Here is a 22,815-nt window from a genome sequence, read left to right on the forward strand (position 1 = left end):
CAAACATGTTTCCCCATGACCATTCAGAACCGCACTAACACGACAAGACAGCGAGAGAGAGAGAGAGAGAGGGGGAGAGAGAGAGAGAGACGGGAGGAGGGTGTCACACACACGGGAGGAAAGAGGGCAAGATGGAGGCAAGTGAGACGGTGGTAGCAGAAGAAGCAGGTGGAGAAATGGATAGGTGAGGGGGGGGAAGGTAGAGTGTGTGTAGGGGGGGGGGATCACTGCAGGACAAGACGAGAGAATGAGTTATCACAGCGTAATTAGACAGAAAGAGAGGGAGGGAGAGGGGGGGGGGGGTGACAATAAAGGAATGTGCTGGTTCCACTATGAGCTCTGTAATCTATCACCAGACAGTAACACAAGGACTAAATAGAGGTAGACACCAGCAGAGAGAGAGAGAGAGAGAGAGAGAGAGGGATCCTGGAAAGAAGGAATTATGGGGCCTTGAGACCAATGGATCAATACCATGTCCACCTATGCAAACCGGTCGATAACCCCCCCCCCCCCCCCCCCACCTGACGGACCGCATGGAGGGCGCCGGATGCAGACCCCGACGCTGGTGCAAATGCAACGGTGGCGCCAGCGAGGAGCTGCGGCGAGGCTGTCGCTCTGCTGATGTCACAGCAGCGGGTGGGTGGCGGGGGGTGGGGGGGGGGGGGGGGGAGAGGGAGGGAGACAGACGAGGCTTCATCGATCGCCCCTCACACCAAGTGTTCGCTCACAACGCCTCCTCCTTTCTGTCAGAGCCCAATTCAAGAGGCGTCTGAATTCAAATGATTCCTTTCACGTTAAAAACGCTCCACCCCCGACCCGTTCAATTCTCCATCACTGTGCCATCTTTTTTTTTTCTTTTTTTTTTCTTTCAGACATACAGTACACAAATTACTGAAAGAAGTACACGATCAACACAGTTACTTACATCAGGCAAAGGGTTAGAGAGGAGAAGAGGGCTGGATGATTGGCAGCTGATTTCTGATTACGTACCACGTAGACGATACCAACTAATGTCCATGAAAGACAGTGTTTCCCAACTTAGTGCAATGAGGCACCTATAGTACACCCACACACACACACACACACACACACACACACACACACGCACACACACAATGGCTCCTTGTAAAGACACAGGACAGGAGACACTTTTGGCTCCGAGACAAGCGTTTCTGTGTCCCGTGGACGCCGGGACAGAAAAGGGACGAGGGTAAGGAGTGAGCACAGAAACGCGTCACACACAAGGTCACAGTGACACACACACACACACACACACACACACACACACAGGCATACACACACAGACGCACACAAATACAAAACAAACACGCCCACCAAACACGGAAACACACCAACAAAAGCAATACGGACACGCGTGTCCTTCTAAAGTCTTGTCAGGGACAAGAGGTGGACTTTTTTTTTTAAAGTTCAAGCTGGACGATGACTTCTCGAGAAGAGAAAAGAAGAAAAAAAAAAAAACGTCCTGGGGATGATCAATCAAAATAAGAGAGAGTGGTGAAATCCCTCCCCGTTGGGACACGTCCTCAAACAGGTCCTCCAGGCCGAGTCCTTCAGGGGGAAGAGTCTGCCGGTCTGGAGCCAGAAAGCGTCGCACCCTCAGTGGACCGTATGAAGGGAACCAATCTACACACGTGTGTGTGTGTGTGTGTCGTGTCACACAAAACAACAAAGCAAAATGATGCTGAACGATGTATACTGGTTGAGGAAGAGGACGATGATGATGATGATGGCGACAAAAAAAAGCACGAGGACGAGGAACACACTGCGAGGTTGCGTAACATGCTTAAAACCGATGAGTCTTTTTTGGCTCTTCTGACATCAATAAAAACCACTTGGCGCTTCGTCGTCTTTTCCCCCCGTGGAGAAAAAAAAAGGGAGTTCAAGTCTGAAACAAGAGGACGTGGAGCCTGGAGAAGGCGTCCAAAATGGCCGGGAGAATCCACCTCACTTTTTTTAAATTTTTTGTGTGTGTGTGTCCTGCCAAGAACGGCGTGAGACGTGTGTTCCCGCGCGGCCGAATTTGCTGCACACCAACATTGCAAAGAAAAATATCGACATAGTGATTTTCTTCTTTTTTACAGTCTGTACAAGGGCATGAAGCTTTGGTCCTGGTTGGAAGGGCCATTCGAGGATGGCTTTTCTTTTCTCTTTTTTCTTTTTTTTTTCCCCCAAGAGAGTACAGTTTGTCACATCACGTGAGCCTCCTAAGATGAAGCACCACGCTAACCCCAAGCACACATGAACTATGCACATACCTGCGTGTGTGTGTGTGTGTGTGTGTGTGTGTGTGTCGGCCGCCTAGCTAGAATCCCAAATTGACAGTTAGGGATCCGCCCTGCTGTGCCGTGCGGGTGTCGGCCCGTGTCTCGTAGTGTGGCTCGTTGTGTTGGTGGATGCTGTTTGTTCTGCACGGGACTTGAAGGATTCATTAGCAGGAGCTAAACAGCGCGAGCACTCGAAACACAAGCCGTCTCTCCGCGTCCCTCTTTCTTTGATGGGGAGAGGATTATTCACAGATGACAGGAAAGAAAAGGAAATTCTGGAGCGATGATAATGACCTGAGGAAAGGGGATAAAGAAAAAGAAGAGGCAGATTAAGCAAGAGCGACAGCATGGGGCGAGAGAATATATAAACACTATGCAGTAATGTAAGTGTGGTGGGAGGGAGGGAGGGGGGGGGAGGGGAGGGGAGGGGGGTGCATTACATAACCCGTGACATCAAGATTATACAGATGCTTCTGCTGTAGAGCTCCCCCACTTATCACATGGGACGTGCCTTTAAGGGCTCCCAGGATGAATCTGACTGGAGAGTGTCTGCTGCACAGTATGTGGATGTACTTTCAGAATCCAATATATGTGTATATATCTATATATATATCTATCCATATATAGATAGATACATACACTGTATGTCGGCTCACAGCTTTAATCGGAGTGAGGACTGTCCACCACGATGTTGGGCTTCGGGGACGACGCAGTAGCCGTCTTCGACACGAATGTACCGATCGCTTTTTCCTGCAGGGTAACACAGAAGACAGATTGTTGTTTTACTTAGCGAGTCAATCAAGACGCATTGTACACACAAACAAGAAAAATACAACCTTACATCTCACCTCTTAAAATGTGACCTCTTAATTACCCGCTAAACATATCTAGTGTTATAAGATATTGTGTTATTGCAAAAATAGTTTTAACCCCAGAACAAACTAAATAATTGAAAGTAACAGTAGGTGGACATGACAGATGAATACACACACACACACACACACACAATCCTGTGCTCATTACCTCCACCAGTTGATGCCAGTGCTCTATTGGTTTGCGTGGATTGGCCAGCATGGCCGTCCAGTGCTCCCTCCCCGGGCCGTCGGCTTCGCTGCCCACCCGACACATCCCTATAACCTCGTTATGGCCGATGCTGGCGTGCAGCGAGGGAGGAGAGCAAGGACAAGAGGGAGCAGGGTAATAATAAAGCATGGAGAGAGAGAGAGAGAGAGAGGGAGGGGGGAGGGGGGGGGAGAGAGAGAGAGAGAGAGAGAGGCTGGTAAGAAACAGACAGAGACCCATTTATCACCATCGAGTACCAGGAAAAGCTCGCCGCCGAGGAACGATATTGAACAGCAGCTCAAGAATACGCCCCCCCCGTCACCCACGGAGATGCCAAACGGGGGGGGGGGGGGGGGGGGGGGGGGGCAGCGCGGCGTGCTCACCAGTCATAGTCCATCACGGCGATGATGATGGAAACGCTCTCGATGTTTTCGTTGGGGATGTCAAACACCAGCGCCTCGTTGTACGTGGGGTTCAGCGTGTTCTTCTTGATGGAGGTCTTCCTCTTTTTTAGCCTTCGCCCGTCACAGACCAAAGAGGCCTTCACGTACGGGTCTGGGTGATGGGTTTAGAGAGGCGAAGGGGAAAGGAGAGTAGGGGGTGGTGGGGGGGGGGGGGGATGCAAATGTGACGAGAAGATGTGAAGAAGAAAAGGGAGAGAGAGGAAGCAGAGAGACAAAGGTGAGCGGAGAGTAATTGTGCTCACAGGTGTCTGCGTCTATGGCACATAAAAAAGGCCAGAAAATCAAGTCACCTTTGAAGAGCTGGATTAAGAACACAAAGGGAGAGAAGCGGCACAGGTTTTAATCACTTTGCCCGTTGGACGCGTGCATTTTAAGCTGCTTTTTAAAGCATCTCCGAGGCAATGCAATTCAGCGGGAATCAGTGTGGCGATAATTACGGCGTCAATTATCATCTGAGATCTCATTTAATCTGAGAGGACTTTGCCGTTGCAATCAAGTCTTTAAGTCTGGGGGTAGCTAAAGGATCGAACCCTTCATAAGACCTTTGTTAAGTCAACATTAGCATCGGCCTCACAGCTTTCGGTCTGTTCACTGCAGACGTAATTGGTGCTGCACCTGCAGCCGACAGAACACATTGTAACACACTTTTACAGGTTGTTGAGTTTGTAAGTAATAAACTTCATTGCTTTGGGTGCTGCATTCATTATGCATGACTCCACTGTGTGTTAGAGGATCAATCTAACTTCTGAATTGTCTGAATTCAAAACAAGAAACAATCAATGTGTTTGTTCCTCGATGCACTTCAGGAATTCATAAATCAGCCCGTGATTTATTCTGTTTTTAAAAGCGTCTTTCCGTGAAGCCTTTTGCTTTCTTAACAAACTCGTTGGTTTAACAATAAGAGACGCGGAGACAGAACACAACGTGCTGCATCTTGCAGCTGCATTTGCATTCTGGTGATAATGTTCAAGGTGGAGAAACCTCTGCTTCTCAAAAAAGGACCCCGTGTTTACCTGTTATGTTTACATATGAAAAATACACCTTCTGCCTGTTGGGCCGATCCGATCAGCCATAAACGTGAAATAAACTCGAAAAAGGAATCCACAAGCATCACCGGCAGACAGCTGTTCTCTGTCATCTCCTTTTAATAGCTTCACAGCTTTTTCCGAATGTTGTGTGTGTGTGTGTGTGTCAGTCCTCTACCTGAGAAGCCAGTCAGGTCCATGGCTTTGAGGTTGGTGGCCTTGATGACCGTAGCAGTAAGTCTTCCTGCGGTGGGCAGGTAGCACAGCGAGAAATTAAGCTCCCCGAGATCCGCCTTCTCCTGCAGGTCACCACGCACGCACGAACGCACGCACGCACACACACACACACACACACACACACACACACACACACAGACAGGGGATCAGACAAATGATCACGCACACATCAGAACATCAGAAACAGTCGGATGTCCTTCAGAGGGGTCACGAGGGGTCACGTTGAGCGTCCTAATGCGTCCGTAGCGCTCAGGCAGCCATCACTGCAAATGAATCATGTGCCGATCTGTCGATGTCCCCCGGGTAAAGGAGAGTGTTAAGTAGAGGTAACGATCCCCCCCCCCCCCCCCCCCCTCTTCCATTTGCTGATCTTCTCGCCGCCTGTGGTGTCCGTGGCACCACCTCAGTAATGACATGGTAAGTATTCGGGTCACACTGTGACAAGATTACTCCCTTAGTGGCTTTAAAACCTCGGCAAATCAATACTTCTACGGGTAAAGCGTTGAAATGTGCTTAGAGGTTGATGCTTTAAACTGATTAAACTTAATACAATATCCACGCCAAAACCATTCAGGCCTCTGCCTGGTCTCATTTACAAATGGCATTCTATGAATATTTCATATAAATGTGCTCGGCCCCTGCAGGATACAGAGTTTGGATGCGGCCAGCCGTTCCAGTAATCCGTCTACCTGAGCTGCGCTTTCTGCAGTAACCCAGACCCCCCCCCCCCCGAATGGATCCATACTGCAGACCACTTCCAGTCTCAAGTACACATGTTCTGTTTTGATCCCCGGGGAACACTGTGCGTGTGACAGTAGAGGCCGTACTCGTTTCACTGCTGTAGGAAACAGGAGGCTTAATTGCCACAAGATGCACAAGATCTTGAAGATGTAATTAGTTGTGAGTGGTGTGGCATTGGCATTCATAAATCACCACCTCTCTGGATTCACATGGCATGAAGTCTTATTTCCACCAAGCCCGGCAGTGGGGGCGTAAAGGGAGAAAAAACAACTTACTTAGAATGATTCGATTTAATTAAAACCATCCCACGTTTTTTTTTAATTATTTTGGATTATTTTGTGGCCACTAATTATATAACTACACAATTGGGTCAGTGTGCGAGGCAAATTCTTCCTTTACAGCCGTCACCTGCTTAATGCGCGTGTCCCCTGCTGTGGAAAGATGCTCCGCGTGTGGATAATATGGTTTGGAATATGCTGACTTTGGGGATATTATTGACTTAATGGATTGGAAAGCCCTGGAGAACTTCAGGCGTATCGGTTCGGACTCGAATCCAATTCTCAAAGGCTGCAGTGTGGTGCCGTCTCACACTGTATACTTGTTTTGCACGCAAATTAACCAAAGTTAAAGTGTGGGAATGATTTTACTAGATCGAAGCAAATGACGTCTTGTGTGCAGGATTCATCCAAAATGCATCCTGGATAGTTATCATTTCTTTGGTCACTCCCCAATTCCATGAAGCTGGAATCCATGTGAACTTCATTCTCTAAAATTTGAAAGTTTTGATTAATGTTCAAGTGTTTTTGATAGTTGAAGTTATTCATTTAGTTGCTATGATAGTATGAGGTCAACAGTGTGTGTATCTGTCGTATACATCTGTGAATTGAATATAAATTATAATATGAATTGGAGACGTCTATATGTGTAGGTAGATCTGACCAGCTGTTAATGAGAAGAACTCTTTGGTCAACATCAGCATACCCACATTTTGTCTCATGTTTTGGTATTATATGTATCCCATGTGTGCACAAAAATCCATTGTGTTCATATCCACCATCTGCAAAACACATTTTATAAATCTTTATTTTTCATTAAAATGTTCTATTTCATAAGCAGTAATTTGATTGTTTTTCGAGAATCAATGCATGAACTTCTATCTGAAATCTGGCATCGAAAGTGTCACTTGTTTCATGTTTGATAAGCTCACTCCCTGATTCTATTTTATTCTCCACCAACGTAACTCAATATCGCCGCGATGCCGCACCAAATTACCTCCGATCCAATCCCCCCCCCCCGCCCCCCCCTACCTACCGCGGTGCCCTCCACGATGTCCCTCCACACAGGTTTGTCTCCGCTGCCCTCGCTGAAGTCCAGCAGGTTGTCCACCACCACCTGGCCGATCAGGTCGTGTCTGGAGAAGCGGTCGAAGTCGTACACGGAGAAGTGCAGCTTCCTGGAATGTAGCTCGTTCAGCGGCACGCCGAACTGGAACGTCTCGTTGAACACGGGGTTCAAGGTCTTCCTGTGGACCTGAGGGGCGTCCGGAGGGAGTCGGGGGGGGGGTTCAGTGACACGCGCTTCAAACACAACAAACTGCGGCCACTGTTTTATTTCAGGAGGCTTTGATTTGCCACACAGTGACCTTGAGGAACATAATTGACCTCTACCACAACGATTTCCTCCTTGTCTTGATCAATTTGCTAAAACTTCCTTTATATGTGTAGAAGTTACAGGCTTTCTTTCATTAAAACATTTCCTACTGGCAACTGCTTCTATTACAATCTGGTAATTTGGCTTTTTCCTCCGTCACCTCCATAACGAGACAAATCAAATGAATCATTTCAAATCCAAAATCGCCATCTGACAATCCGTTTCCCACTTCATCACAAGTTTTAACACTTTCCAGACGGCTTTTCAATTTTTCAATTTTCAAAGTTATTTTTTTCCCCCTATTTGTTGATTAACTTGCTATGAAAGCATTTGATGGAAAGGCTGTCATGCAGTGAACTGGTGATAATTAAAATGTGACACACACAAAATTTTCCAACTCTAACTTTTGTCACTGCGTGAGTGGGTCTGTCACTCCGGCTTATTAGCACTTGATGATTACTTGTTAGCTTTGGATTAAACATGCGGCGGATGGAGACAATGCGCCTTTGGAAACCAGAAACACAAAAGCGCCAACATGAATCAGGTAAGTGTCTGCCCCCCCCCCCCCGTTTTTTGGAATTAGGCGAATGAAAGCGTGACATATTATGAGAGGTATAAAAATTCCGCGTGGCTGAAAATGAAGGAATCATCTACGCTCCAAACAAAAGTGGAAGGAGTATTATGCAAATGAGCGAAGCATCCACCCGTTACAAGGGCTGAAGGGTCTTTTGTGATCTACGGGGGAGACAGTCGCACAAAGGAGGGGGAGAAACCGGAGGGGAGACACTTCAAACTGCTACAGCTCCATTGTCACCGAGAGCTTCGTACTTTCGTCAAACGCCGCAAAAGAAATATAAGGGGGGCGTACTCAGGGATTTAAAACAAAGAGCAAAGACAACTCGCCAGGCTTCCGAGGTCATAAATCTTGACGGAGTAAATTACAGAGGAGGATATTTTGAAGGCCGAGAGAACATTTCCTGGTACTGAACGTCCCGGAATGTCCTCAAATATTGAATCTACTGTCCTCAAACACCAGAATAACACACGGGGATGTAGATTAGCGGGGCCCTGTAATCGTCTGTACCACACTATAGTGAACAAACAATGCCCCAGATCAGCTGACGTTAGTGAAATCCAGAGGAGACACGTGTTGAAACATGTGATGGAAGAGGGAGTCACCTTGGTCTGGTACTTCTTCTTCCTGTCTGGCAGTAGGTAGATCTTCACGTATGGGTCAGAGAAGCCATTGGCATCCTTCGCCGGCAGGTCCAGAGCTTTCAGGATCTTCACCACCAGTTGCTCCGTACTGACACACACACACACACAAAATAACTCCATTAGACTTTCACATGCTTATCAGAAAAGGCATTACATAGCAGGGATCGCACAGATTTACACAAATAATCGATGAGACCCAGACAGGATGAACCCTCACACACAAACACACACCTGCAGGCGTTTTTACTCACTTACTGGTGTGGGAGGTTCCGTGTCTCCGAGGCTGGGAACAACCAAAATAACGTGCGCGGTTTGGTGTGTTTGTGTGTCTCATCCCTGCAGCTGTGTCGTTGTTGCACTGTTAGCGATGTTAAATGTGAGCACGACGTCTGGCTCATCATCCTCAACGCAGCAGCCTTTTGTTTGAAGGTTGGACCAGGTATGTACACACAGAGCAGCGTCCACACTAAACCCTGATATTGACCCTCCACTAAGACTCAGAGCCTTTGATTATATCCAATGAATATGAATGTATGAATGAATATGTACAAATAAATGTATCCTAAGCACAAGGGTCTTTCTTTGTCACACACACACAAATATGCGCGGATTAACAAACGTGTGGGCGCACACAGCACACGTGTCATTGCTGCTAATCACGCACCGTTAATTACGCGTTGAATTAACAGAAGATGAAGACGGCTCGGAGGCCTTTGATCAGACCTCGTTGGACCGTGTGCCTCCATGTTAACCACGGGGGGGGTAAGGGGGGGGGGAGGGGCTGAGGAGTGAGCAGAGGGCCAAACGCAAACAGTGACCTTGGAGGTTCTACCATCCTCTGACCAATGAGACACCCGTGTTTACGAAGCATCCGTGTCTACCTCTGATTAACATCCCATCAACACGATGAACTGCGCAGTCACATCGGTTCACGGAGACGAGATACGGGGCGAGTTGCTGGGGTGGAATTACATTTAGATCTCAGCCAGATAGCCATTTTAACAAGAAAACCGTGACTGATTTGAACATGTCTTTGACTCAGTATGACTTTGAGACGTGCCGGTGGTCGCTGTGGTAACTCAGTGTAGCTCATTTCTTCACAGATTATGTAAAAATAAAAAAATAAAAAATTTCACTCCATTTCTCTAGATTTTTTCCTGCCCTCCCGTGTCTTAAAACCAAACGAGATGCAGCGCGAACCCAAATCGAGGTTTTCACTCAATCCACCCGGCAGGGAAGGTATTTATATTACAGCTCAGGGAAAGAGGGAAATTCACTGCCTGGATGACAATGCCCGAAAGCTGGCTGTTACTCCCACAGTGGAAGTGTGTCAGCTTTTAATGGGATTGTCAATAGAAACGGCTTTCCCAGAGGATCCGCGGGAGATTGACACTGTTGTTCCGACTGGTACGCCCCAACATCTGGGTGTCCCACATTAACATACAAACCTCACCAGGGTTTCGGTGTTAACACACCTCCACGCGTACCTGCAAACATGCCCACACCTGTCTCCTTCACCCCTCAGTCACACCTGCTTTCGCCCTCCTCTCGCTAAAAATAACTCCGTCGAGCGCAATGAAAGCCAACCGCAGTCCAACGTGGATCGTCTTGAGACTTTATTAACGGGATGAAAGGATTAATAAAAACACCTCTGTCCTTCCAAGTCTCTTTAATCTCTGTAACGCACACACACGCGCGCACACACACACACACATACAGCCCACACAGTCTGGTGTTATTACGCTTTGACAGGGGCTGCTGTGTAAAGTGCCTCACCATATATAATTCATGACTAAAACAGCCTCCCGCTCACGCTCTTTTCTGACCATCAGCACTTTGGCCTGTTGTACTGTTTCTCCGTGCCGGGACTGCCAGAGATGGGGGGGGGGCTGCCAGAGAGGTGGGGGGATGCCAGAGATGGGGGGGCTGCCAGAGATGGAAGGGGGGGGGGGTGCTGCCAGCTGAGCCGCAGACGGACAGACGTGCAAAGCTGCACGCGCACAACCCGCAACCGCCCTGACTCACTATACAACACATCTCCCGCTACCCAGCGACGTGCTTTAAGTCCCACAGTAGAAAAAATGTGGGTCCACTTACACAACGTCCCCACCCCGCGTGTATATGTGGGTCCACTTACACAACGTCCACACCACGTGTGTATATGTGGGTCCACTTACACAACGTCCACACCACGCGTGTATATGTGGGTCCACTTACACAACGTCCACACCACGCGTGTATATGTGGGTCCACTTACACAACGTCCACACCACGCGTGTATATGTGGGTCCACTTACACAACGTCCCCACCCCGCGTGTATATGTGGGTCCACTTACACAACGTCCACACCACGTGTGTATATGTGGGTCCACTTACACAACGTCCACACCACGCGTGTATATGTGGGTCCACTTACACAACGTCCACACCACGCGTGTATATGTGGGTCCACTTACACAACGTCCACACCACGCGTGTATATGTGGGTCCACTTACACAACGTCCACACCACGCGTGTATATGTGGGTCCACTTACACAACGTCCACACCACGCGTGTATATGTGGGTCCACTTACACAACGTCAACACCACGCGTGTATATGTGGGTCCACTTACACAACGTCCACACCACGTGTGTATATGTGGGTCCCCTTACACAACGTCCACACCACGCGTGTATATGTGGGTCCACTTACACAACGTCCACACCACGCGTGTATATGTGGGTCCACTTACACAACGTCCACACCACGCGTGTATATGTGGGTCCCCTTACACAACGTCCACACCACGCGTGTATATGTGGGTCCCCTTACACAACGTCCACACCACGCGTGTTTTTGTGGGTCCACTTACACAACGTCCACACCACGCGTGTATATGTGGGTCCACTTGAACAACGTCCACACCACGCGTGTATATGTGGGTCCCCTTACACAACGTCCACACCACGCGTGTTTTTGTGGGTCCACTTACACAACGTCCACACCACGCGTGTATATGTGGGTCCACTTGAACAACGTCCACACCACGCGTGTTTTTGTGGGTCCACTTACACAACGTCCACACCACGCGTGTATATGTGGGTCCACTTGAACAACGTCCACACCACGCGTGTTTTTGTGGGTCCACTTACACAACGTCCACACCACGCGTGTATATGTGGGTCCACTTGAACAACGTCCACACCACGCGTGTATATTTGGGTCCCCTTACGCGACGTCTACACCACGTGTGTATATGTGGGTCCACTTGAACAACGTCCACACCACGTGTGTATATGTGGGTCCACTTGAACAACGTCCACACCCCAGAATGCAGAATTGATGTATATATTTATTAATTTAATTCCTGGAGCCGTTTATGTCCAGACTCAAATAACCGGATTGCTTTCGACCTATGCTCATATTTGCATGACAGCTTACGAAAAGTTATTCCTTTTTGTTTACTGTAGTCCCCTACTTATGTCTACCAGCACTAGCAATCCATGTGCAATCCCCTGCTGTGCAACAAAACTTCTTGGTTAAGAAAATATCAAGGGGTTGTAAAATAAGTATCACTTCCATTGATTGCGTCGGTTTAAGTACGTAAAAAAGCTGTTTCCTCCCTGAATGTCCCGTGTTAATTGACCCCTCCATCCATCCCAGCATCCTCCCAATGCGGACTTCGTTGCTCTTCACACAACATCCCCTGGCTTCCCCTCGGGCCCGGGGCTGTACGCGAGTCGCAGTGATTCACCTGAAAGGACAAAAGGCCCTCGCACTCACTTGAAGGCGTAGCGCAGGAGGAAGCTGATCTTGCCGCAGTTGTCGCCCTGTTTGCCTTCGCCCTGGTCGCCCTTGGGCCGGTAGAGCTCCGGTTTGATCTGCCCGATGCTGGTCACCTGCTCCTTCTCCTCGCCGTGGAAGTCTGGACTGGAGAGCTGGTGGGTCATGGGCTTGGGCCTGAACGGACACATTGGAGCTCAGTCGGTGAATGTGAAGTGAAGAGAGGGCGGAACACCGGGAAAAAAAGTTCACATTATTGTGGCGCTTCTGTAGTGAAAAAAAACAATCTCTTGGGTCTCTCCTGGATTTATTAAATGAAATTCAGCCGCGCTTTGGATAGACAACAAATAGCAGCATCAGTTGAAAGAACATGTGGAGGTTCAAGATGAGGTAGAGACCTTTTCATTAAAGGCAAGCGAGATTAAAGTCAACATGGTCCAACCAGCACGGCCGTTATCTGTGTGCTCACACAGTCCTTTTAATATTTTAATACGAGCAATAACACCCGCTCGATACTGACCGGGAGGTGACCTGCTGCTGGGAGTGAGCGTTGGGCAGGTCTTTATGGGGCTGGGCTCCGGCCTCTGAGTTGGGGACATCTGGAGACGTCTGAGACAGCTTCAGGGTTCCTGACAACACAAACCTCAATAAATAACATGTCTCCCTTTGTTGGCGTTTATGTGGCCGGCCTCGTTTCACGACGGCTTAGATCGATGCCTTTCAATGCCTTTGATGGCTGTCAGCGTCATTGATCGTATTGATTGTATCGCATTGATTGTACAGTGATTAACAGAAGGGAATAAGTAGACATGTTTAGAATAGCAGAACGAATGAGCCAGCATGAAAGGCAAACAACACACACAAAGAAATACCATAAACCTCTGACTGTGGATCAACTACCTGCACCGACTCCCACAGTAAAAAACACACAGCTATTTTACTTATTCGTGACAATACATTCTCTTCCTAAATTTGGCATATTTAGGTTCCTATTGAGATTACTGGGGCAATTCCAGCCACTTACTTTCTGGGAAAGATTTCTTAACGCTGAGTGGATCAATACGTTTTGTGTATTTCTGTTAAGTCTGCCGCTGACAATTAATGAAATTGGAACTGTGGGGTTATTAAAACATCATACAGTGAAAAATGCTGCGGAATGTTGGATACTCAGAATAGCGATATTAAGTGAGCTAAATGAGAAGTGAGTATAAGAGTGATATTCGAAAAAATAAGATGTCAAAATGTAGCAAATACCTAACTGTGTGTGAACATATTAGCAATAGATAATTAACAGATATGTGTGCTATTTTGAATACGGATATAATTGAAACTTCATCTTAAAGTCACAGAATCCTGTGCGAACAAGCGCGTGCAATAAGAGATTAGGCCTGTGACAGGAAAGAAGTAATATCCCTGTACAATAGCACACAATGGAAGGGAAAGCTATTTATACCATAACGGCCAGTATTCATCACTCTCCTGCAGCCCAGACTGATTATTTTTAGCATGTGTAGGTAAAGTTTCAGTGTTATATTCAGTATCATGTGAGTGCATTAAAATCAGAAGTTATTGATCAATGCTTCGGTGTCTAATTTCCTTCCCTCACCAGCGTTGTTGGGGTAGGAGTCCATGTCCAGGTAGGACGGCTCCTGGGACTCCTGTGGCCCCCCGACCACACCCCCGACCTCCCCCCTCTCCAACCCCACCAGGTCCGAGAAATGGGGATGGTGCTGCCCCTGCTGTCCCAGCGAGGGGTAGAGCGAGGATGAGGAGTGTCCCTCCTTCCTCTGCAGCAGGGGCGGCAGGAGCGACGAGCCCCCGGTGCCCCCCAGGCTTCCCACGCCGGCGCTTCCGGGCAGCAGCCCCGACGTCAGGCTCAGGCCGCCGCCCTCTTTGTCCCTCCATGGCAGCCAGCAGAGCTTCCAGGAGACGAAAAGGGAGACGGAGAGGAGGACAATGCCGCAGAACGTGACAATGACCGACAGCAGACTGACGGAGATCTCTGAAGAGGACCAGAGGAACCGTGGAGGGGGAGGGACGAGAAAAGGAAGAAGAAAGAAGAGATGAAAAACACAAGTCAACAGACAAACACAAGCCTTAATTAACTTCATCATTACAAAGTGTGTGTGCACACAGAAAGAAACCATTTGGTGATTTTAACGAGGGTGTACTGAGGCCCACCGGTGCTTTGAGCCTCGTACTAGAGCAGGTGTCCCACCGCATTTGCATCCCTTGTCTCACATCCCTCATATTGAGACAACGTCCCCCATTTAGTTTGCCTTTTTTTTCTTCAGAGGTCAAACCACAGCAGGACAGGGCTCTTTTCTTAAAACTTGGTCATTAAACCAATAGCAGTGAAGTGAGCCAGAAAGGATGTCATCATAGGACTGTTTTAAATTTCGCCACATAGTCACACGCTATGCCAGATTTAGGCAGAATAGGATGTAAATTAGCACAAAGAAAAGGAAATGCAGATACTACAAAAAACGGGAAAGTGCCTGTGAAGCAAGTCGGGGTCTTGCATCGTCGATAAAGGGGTATGTTGAACAAATCTACAGCAAGCCAACAACAATCCACACACACAATAATCAACACAACAGATAAAACAATCACAGTGAAGGAGAAGGAACCAGCCATTAAGCTGATGCATTTAAACTCTCCTTAAAATGGGTGGAAACGTGACGTAGTGGCTGGAATGTCATCCTGCATTTCTTTGTGGTTATTAGCTCTTTTAATCTGTGATCACTGGAGGAATGTTTTTATAGGGAGGATGGGATTGGAGGTTTGGAGGGGGGGGGGGGGGTTATATGGGGCTGTAGAGAATGTGTGTGGGTAGGGTGGGGTATGACTCATCCGACTGAAAAAGTGCACAGAATATCAGAAAAGCGCAATTTCAGCACCAGACAGCTGGACAGTTCCAGCAGTAGTCTCTTTGTGAGCAGAAATCACAACGCAAAGAGTTTCCTTTATGGTTTGTAAACGCACAACTGCACATGTCAGAGACAATGTTAGGGGTTTTCGTGGATTTATTAAATACATTTATGAAAATACATTTGAAAATGCCCAATAACAGTTCCTCTGAGGGATTTTATAAATAGCATTTCATGGGTGTGGAGACTTCTTGACAGAAGGACCAATCAGAGCACACATCCCTGAAGATGATTATTCATAGATTGTAAGTAGACCGTGAGGACTATTTATGATACAGTGTGCAGATTTCCCCCTCGCCATCTCGCCCCGTCCTGAGCTCCGTCCGGATGAGAGCCGACAATTAACAATGCCCCCCTACCCCACCCCCCCATCCCCCCTCCCCCTCTGCTGGCGGCCGATCATTACCGCGGTGCAATCAACACTGTTAAATGTTGTCTCCTTAACAGACTGACAGACAGGCGCAGCGCAAATGGGTGAAACACGAGATCCGCTCCTCAGAATTCTTTTTTTCTTTCACTCGCTCCTCTGTATAATCCAATCAAAATACTCCTCATTCCTGGCTGTCATTTCTTTTCCCCGCTGCTGGCTGCCTTTTGCACGCTTTCTCCTCAGCGACTGTCTCTCTGTTCGTCACCTTCTCCTCACCCTCCTCCCCCCCCCACCCCCCCCTCCCCCACCTCTTCCCTGCTCCTTCCTCCCTGCTCCGTCTTTGGTGAATTATTCATCAGTCTGTGTATGTCATTAATCAGGACGAAGATATGATTGGGGGGGGGGGGGGGGCGCTGAGCCGTGGGAGGGGAGAGGGGGGGGGGGGGGGGGGACATATATCTTTTCGAGGTGCTGAACAAGACGGGGAGGTAGTGAGGAACAAGGGCTGGGACGACGAGGAAAAAAGGAGGAGACAGAACACGAAGATGAAGATCGGGAGCTTAAAGCGATGGAGCAGGAGGAGAGGAACCAAGGCGAAGGGATGAAGTGGAAAAAGGGGCCGAGGTGATAAAGGAGAAGGGAGCGAAATGAAAAACGATCCAAACCACAGAAAGACAGGGAGAGGGCTGAAAACAGATTGGTTCACATGTAAAACAGACATATAAGCTGACTGGGTTCATTCCCCGTCTTTTGTTTCCTCAGAGGAGGTCGGGGGGGGAGGGGGAGGAGGCTTGATAGTGTCGATGCAACTACCAATCCATGTGTGCAAGAGAAGGAACCCCAGAGGCAGTGGTAAAGGGAAGCAGAGGGCCTGGGAAGAAACCACATGACAAGGATTTTGAGCAAAACCTTAAAAGAGGGGAGCGGTTTAAGGATGAGAAAGGTAAGGTATTGATCCGGTTCTGGATGGGGAAACACAAAGCAACGAGTCCAAAAAAGGAGTTTGTGTGGTTGGCAGATGGGGGGGGGGGGGGGGTGATAAAACACAGCTGTGATCCAACCTGCACCGTCTGGGCCAAACCACACTCCTCCATTCGTCTTTCTCTCTGGGCAGTCGCTCTACCTTCACGAGCACTGCTCCTGCCAAAAGATCCATCGGCACTCTGAAGGCCTCTGAAGTGCACCGTTGAAGAGGCGCCGCCCCCCTTTCCTGTCAATCAGGGACTGATGCAAGCCCACCGGGAGTCGCCCATCGCTCCACATCAAACACGCCTCTGCTGCTTACACAAGCCACTCGCTGACAGCCTTCGGGCCGTCGCCGCCCTCCGAGGGTTTCGGAGACTTCCGTCAGCAAACAACGTAAAAAATCACAGCTGGTAAGCGAACGGGAGGGGGGGGGGGGGCGGCAAAGCCTAAAAAAAAAAACCGTCGGTGTGACATTTCTTCACAGAGCCGTCCAAGTCTCCAGAGGGAACATGCAGCCGATCCTGGTTAATCTACAATGAGCCAACGCTAATCTGCGTAACAGCGCGTCGCACCTCCCGATGGCTCCACCGAGGACCCGCGCGCGGCTCTCTGCAGACACTGCACTCCGCTGCACATGATGCGCCCGCTCGGGTTTGGTGAAAAGGAAATTCTTGGACCGTAAAATCGAAAAAAACAAACTGTATGTTGCTGAGGCGATAACGAGAAAAAAAAATACCAGCTCAAGATTTTGAAAGATAATACGCTATCTGGATGTTACGGTTTAAATAACGCATAAAACAATTAAAATTGAGTATCTTTTTGTTCTTTGGTGCAAAATGAGATAATAAAAATCTTCTCTGGAGCTCATATTAATAGAATTCCTTTTGAGTGGGGGGGGGGGGGGGATCAGTTGCTCAAAGCAATTCCCCAAATCTTTTAAGTGTCAAAGACCCCCCTGCAGGCTTGAAAGGTGTCTATTAAGTTCACAGTTTGCTCCTTCTTGAAGTAGAATATGTGGTCTGGGTATAGTGACCTGAACGTTATTGAATGATGAAAAAGCAGAAAGGCAGAAGCAGTGGCGTATTCTACTAACTATTAGCATCTAATGATATAAATAAGGGCTTTTCAAGGGGTTTGTGATGGAGAGCATGTACAGATTGGGGAATGATGGTTAGCATGAAAGCATGAAAGCCTAAAAAGAGATGGGCGATTAGCCCCCGGTGTGTCGGGTACCTGTGTCCAGCTGTCCCATGCGACCTCTCCGCAGGTAGTTGAACTCCTGGCACAGTTCACTATGCCTGTAGCCCCTCGGCGAGTTGAAACACAGCTCCTCCACCAGCACCAGCGCCTTCTTACACAGGTCTTCATCCCAGTCCCCCGACATGCTCCAATCCGCATCGCACTCTCACCAGCAGCCAGCCAATGACAGCGCAGCCCTCGCCGCCCTCGCCGCCCTCGCCGCCCCCTCGCCTATCGGACGGCGCTGAGGTGGGTGGGGTTTCTGCTTGTTCCACCTTTCGCAAGGTGTGAATTCAGAAAAAGGAGGATGGGGGCAGGGGTCTTGGTCTGGATCACGCGGAGCAGGTTGTTGGGCCCGTGCGTGGCTGTTGCGGCACCCACCCCGCTCGCTTCCCCTGAGGGAGACGAAGGGAGACAAGTGGACAGAGGGAGCGTGAGGACAGGAAGAGGGTGCAAATCAAGTCCGCTCTCTGGCAGGTTGGGTCACCTTGCCGATTAAGTGAGAGCACTGACGCCAAAAACCGTGCGTGCGTGTGTGTGTGTGTGTGTGTGTGTGTGTGTGTGTGTGTGTCCGATGGACCATTGGCTCCACTGCTTCGTAATGTCACTTAAGCGTACGCACCATGAGAGCGTTACTGGCAACAACTGGCGTTGTGTGAGAAGTGAGAGAACTCGATCTCGTTGCCAGGAGAACTAAGTGATTAAGCCTGACAGAATTGGGTTGGGATTGGCAACGCTTTTTTTTTCAAAAGGTCATGAAAAACGCAACGTCACTATCCACACATGACTTATGTGTTTTAGCTACAGAGCTATTAGACTCTTTGCTGATAGAAAAAAGCCTTGTTGTTGGTTAGGGTTTATTTTGTTCTGGCCAAAGGTTTACATACTGTACCTGCCAACATAACTATTGGTACATTTGCAGATGTTTTGTAGAATGGGTGGTTTATGCTAATTTACAGGGGCTCATTGCTGCTGCATTTTTTAAAGATCACATTTTCAATGATTTGAGGGGCCTCATTAGTTTTCATTTACCTCCATTGTAAAGGGAAGGCTACAGAAGGCCTCTGGGCACATAAACTCACCATAACACCAGTTAGCAGATGAGCCTTGCCTTAAGGTTATAATGAAGTATTAAAGGTCACCAACTTTGGGAAGAAAAGGAGGTAAATATCCAGTATTAATATTGTGTGCCTTGTGGACATTGTGCATACATGGACACGCTATATAGTTAAAGTCTAATTGTAATTTTCTCCCGCTTGAATAATTCCATACGCTTACTCACTCAACGTGGTGCATACTTACAGTAATTGAAAGGAGCTGAACTGTCAATGACATCTCGGGAATACATGATCATTTTGGTGTCTAAAACTGACCAATATGTCAATAACGCTGAAACTTCCCCTAGTTTTTCAAAGCAAAACACTCTTTACTGTAATTATAGAGTAATTTGGATAATTATAAGCTGTCTTGTGTGGAGTCGCTAAAACACAAATACGGGAAGGAACTACAAACACTGGGTGAGAATGAAGTAGAACGAGTACCGGTTCCTCTTTTATATTCAAATGTAACGTTTTAGATCTTTTGTCTTGAATTTTTCTTTGCTATATTCGTTTATTTTATATAATCTGTGTGTGAAATGTATTTTTCTTACAGTGGTCTCCACGTTTTTTATTAGAGGTCAGTGACCAAAAAACCCAGCAATTTTTGAAAATACATTCAGAGGACGTGCAATGTTCTTGCGTATCTTACCTTTACTGGATTTGTCTCTTGACTTCGAAGGCCATGTTGAATTTGCGAGCAGAGAAGCTTTAAGTGTAAAATGTTCTTTTTTCAATCGTGGACAAATAGGTGGTTATTTCCCAGAGGTTGCAGCCGGAGTCGGTCAAACACATTCGTTTCCCCGGTCCCTCCGATACATCGGTGTCACATTCGAATCCACTGTCGACCCTTTTGAACGTCTCCAACATCCCCTGAAACACAGATAGAATCAATCAGCCAATGGGGTGGCCAGACACAACAAGATGGAGACGAATGCAAAGCGCCTCACAGTTTAGGAGACTACAAACTCCCCATGAGATGGAGCTGTGGTTAGATGCAGTCAGACTCTCTTAAGTCCGACTCTCTCTTACCACATTGTCTTTTTTTTTTTTTTTTGAACTCATTCTGTCTCAATAGAAGCAGGTCATTACCCAAAACTGCAGCTTCTCCCGGGGACCCAGACTGAGGACAGTGTGTGCAAAGTTGTGCCTAATAGTACGGATTTGTCGCCAATCCCCGGATACTCGATATTTAGAATCTGGACCACTGTTCATGGGGAGAGGACGAGCTAACTCTTCCAGCCAGCTGTTTTGTCCTTGTGAAGCAGTGGAGCGGCTTCTCAAGGGAGGTGCTTGTCAGATGGCGGAAGGACTATTGATCATTTGATGCGTGTCGGGTCTGTGAGACGTCAGCGTCAATCTTTGTGCATTGAGTAGCGTCTCCGTAGCGAAGCGCTTCTCGTGTGCCCGTCTTTCTCCCGCCAATCAATCAGTCAATCATTAGGAGAAGACGTAATCCCCCCCCCCCTGAAACAGGAAATGCCTCCACTCCCTTTAGAGCTTTCTCTTCTTCTTTTTTTTTTTGTCCTGAGCTTGACGGGTTGATTGTCACTGCAGGACAGTGTGTCAGTCTAAAAAAAAAACTACGAGAGTGCACGTATCTGTCCATCGCCCCCCGGGCCTATTTTCAGAAATGAACCAGAAATCAGCAAATCCAAAAGCCATCTGGACCTGACATCCTGCACCGGCTCGCCCCTCAACCACTGCGCCATGGCGAATCGGCCTGATTGGCTTTGAAAACCCAGCACGTCTCAATCTGAGGAATGGGTCTCTCTGGCACAAAAACCGGCCGCCAGGAACGCCAGCGAGAGAGCATCAGGAGGGAGGGAGGGGGGGGGGGGGGCGGGGGGAAGAGGAAGAAACGTAGGAGACGGACACAAGCGGAGAGAGAACAATCGCGTAGCAAGGCGGAGGAAGCGGGAGGTCGGAGAGGGAGGGATGCGAGAGAGGCCGGCGTTAAATTGGAGGCGAGACAGATAACGAGGGAGTGGGGGGGGGGGGGGGGGGGGGGAAACAGGCGCAGGGAAGGGCAGAAGGACACATAGGAGGGGTGACACAGCAACAATGGCCAAGGGTTGGTTTTCGGGGGTTCACAGGGATCTACGAAACGGGCAAAACATTCGCACAGGCGCCAGGCCCAGCAACGCACATGGACCCCCCCCCCCGGGATCAATACCCGGACGGGAGGAGACAAGGTCACGGCCCAATCGCACCGCAGTGGAAGGACAATCAGTACACGCAGAGATAATGTCGGATCGCGCAACCCGAAGGGAAGGCGGTCAGCGCTCGATGGTGGGATACGGCAGCCTGTTAGATCACATGATAGATCTCGAGGAGGGAAAGTGGGGGTGTGGGGGGGGGGGTTGGAACCGGAGTGAGGGAGCAAACGCCCCGTCAGGGCCAACGGATATAAATCAGAAGTTCAAGAGTGATTCAGAGGCTGTAGAGCTCGACCCGACACAGGTGTCCTTGAGATAGCCGCTCAGCCCCCGGTCGACAGCCCATGCTGTTAATCACCAAAGATAAGAGCGTCGGCTAAACGTTTCATTTTTTTAGCGGTCCGGCATCCTCCGTCTGGCTTACAGGCGCCAAGCAGCCATTTGTATTTGTGTCCTCTCACAGTGAAGGGATCGTTGTTGTATCTGCGCTGGATGGGGAGACCGTCAGGTTTACAGGCAGCAGAGGAAGACAGATTCAGCAGCACAGAAATAGGGTGTGGAAGCACGTCCCGAATGTGAGGATAGAGTTCACGCGGTTTTACCACTTCCTGTTGCTAGCATTCACACCGTGAATATTAACCTCACGTCTTATCCACTCGGTTTTTTATTCGTGAGTCGTGTTGGATTTCTTTTCTTTTTTTCGCTCCTCACTCCTCACGCAAGGATGCCATTTATTTTCTTCTAGGTAAATTAAAAAGAAACACAAGCAAACAACGACGACAACAACAACAAAAAATCCTTGAGATGGGAAAAAAAAGTGAATTCGATAAAGCGCAGGGGGCTTTGGGGACACGGATCAACGGAAATCGTTGCGTGCGATCTGTCTCTGAGGGATGAATCAAACACCTCAGCCGGGTTCGGGAATTAAGGTGATAAGGCAAAATGGAACACTGCTGTCTCCTGAATGAGAAGAAGCAGAAGTCATTCAGATGCTCGCTATAAACCTGCCATCTATTGCAAACCCCTTTCCATCCTTCAGGATTTTATTTTCAAGTCAACATCTGTGTGTATTTTCATTTGAATCAAATATGTGAAATAGGACTATGCTGTGGTTTAAGCTTTTCCAGTTTAGAGGCAGCTTAATATCATTCGTCTTAGCAGTAGGACACTAGCAGAACCTGGAGATTGCCCCAAAATTCAATTTTAGACTTCACCTTACAATCACGCAGGTTTAAGATCATATCGGTATTCGTTTAATAAAAGTCTCTTTCACTCTCACCATCTCTCGCTAATAAAAATTATCGTTTTACATTTTTATTATTTTCCGGCGGGAGAAACACCTTCGTAATTGCAAAATGGAGCTGAGAGCAGTCAGAGGTGTTTTTGTATGTGGACACAATGGTTGTGTTGACAAAAGAGACTAATCCGTCGGTTATGCCTAATGGGATGTTTCAGTTGGATCTCATTGGACTTGCTTTCATGTCGTCCAATCTGCCGCCCTGCTCTCTGTCTGTGGCTTTTACCCAGAAATCATCTCTCATTGAAACTCTCCTCCTTGCCCTCGATGCTTTTGTTATCGGTATCTTTTTGTTTTAATGTATTGT

At 48.2% G+C, this 22,815-nt stretch overlaps 1 protein-coding gene across 2 annotated transcripts; it reads right to left on the reverse strand.

Annotated features, from left to right (window-relative positions):
- Positions 1 to 1,444: 1,444 nt before the first annotated feature.
- Positions 1,445 to 18,165, reverse strand: syt3 (synaptotagmin III). 2 transcript variants are annotated; one of them, XM_062566058.1, is made up of 11 exons: positions 17,950 to 18,165; positions 14,057 to 14,452; positions 12,971 to 13,079; positions 12,451 to 12,627; positions 8,644 to 8,770; positions 7,126 to 7,344; positions 5,015 to 5,135; positions 3,731 to 3,902; positions 3,309 to 3,438; positions 2,942 to 3,035; positions 1,445 to 2,579 (listed from the first exon to the last, which is right to left on the reverse strand). In XM_062566058.1, exons 1-10 carry the CDS (start codon positions 18,098 to 18,100, stop codon positions 2,946 to 2,948), a joined length of 1,692 nt encoding a protein of 563 aa, XP_062422042.1. In that variant the 5' UTR covers positions 18,101 to 18,165; the 3' UTR covers positions 1,445 to 2,579; positions 2,942 to 2,945. The 2 variants fall into 2 exon arrangements, with proteins under 2 accessions (XP_062422042.1, XP_062422041.1); XM_062566057.1 differs by having other exon boundaries at positions 2,925 to 3,035.
- Positions 18,166 to 22,815: the final 4,650 nt, after the last annotated feature.

The sequence above is a fragment of the Pungitius pungitius genome, chromosome 12, assembly GCF_949316345.1.
Source record: "Pungitius pungitius chromosome 12, fPunPun2.1, whole genome shotgun sequence".
Classification (NCBI taxonomy): Eukaryota; Metazoa; Chordata; class Actinopteri; order Perciformes; family Gasterosteidae; genus Pungitius; species Pungitius pungitius.

What these genes read in the sequence shown, in the direction of transcription:
- syt3 (XM_062566058.1), bottom strand. Translation starts at nt 18,100, where the DNA reads ATGTCGGGGGACTGGGATGAAGACCTGTGTAAGAAGGCGCTGGTGCTG. An exon ending in CAGCAGCAGGTCACCTCCCG is followed by an intron (nt 12,628 to 12,970) that starts GTCAGTATCGAG and finishes GTGTCCGTTCAG; the next exon opens with GCCCAAGCCCATGACCCACC. An exon ending in GGACCTGACTGGCTTCTCAG is followed by an intron (nt 3,903 to 5,014) that starts GTAGAGGACTGA and finishes CCCATCACCCAG; the next exon opens with ACCCGTACGTGAAGGCCTCT.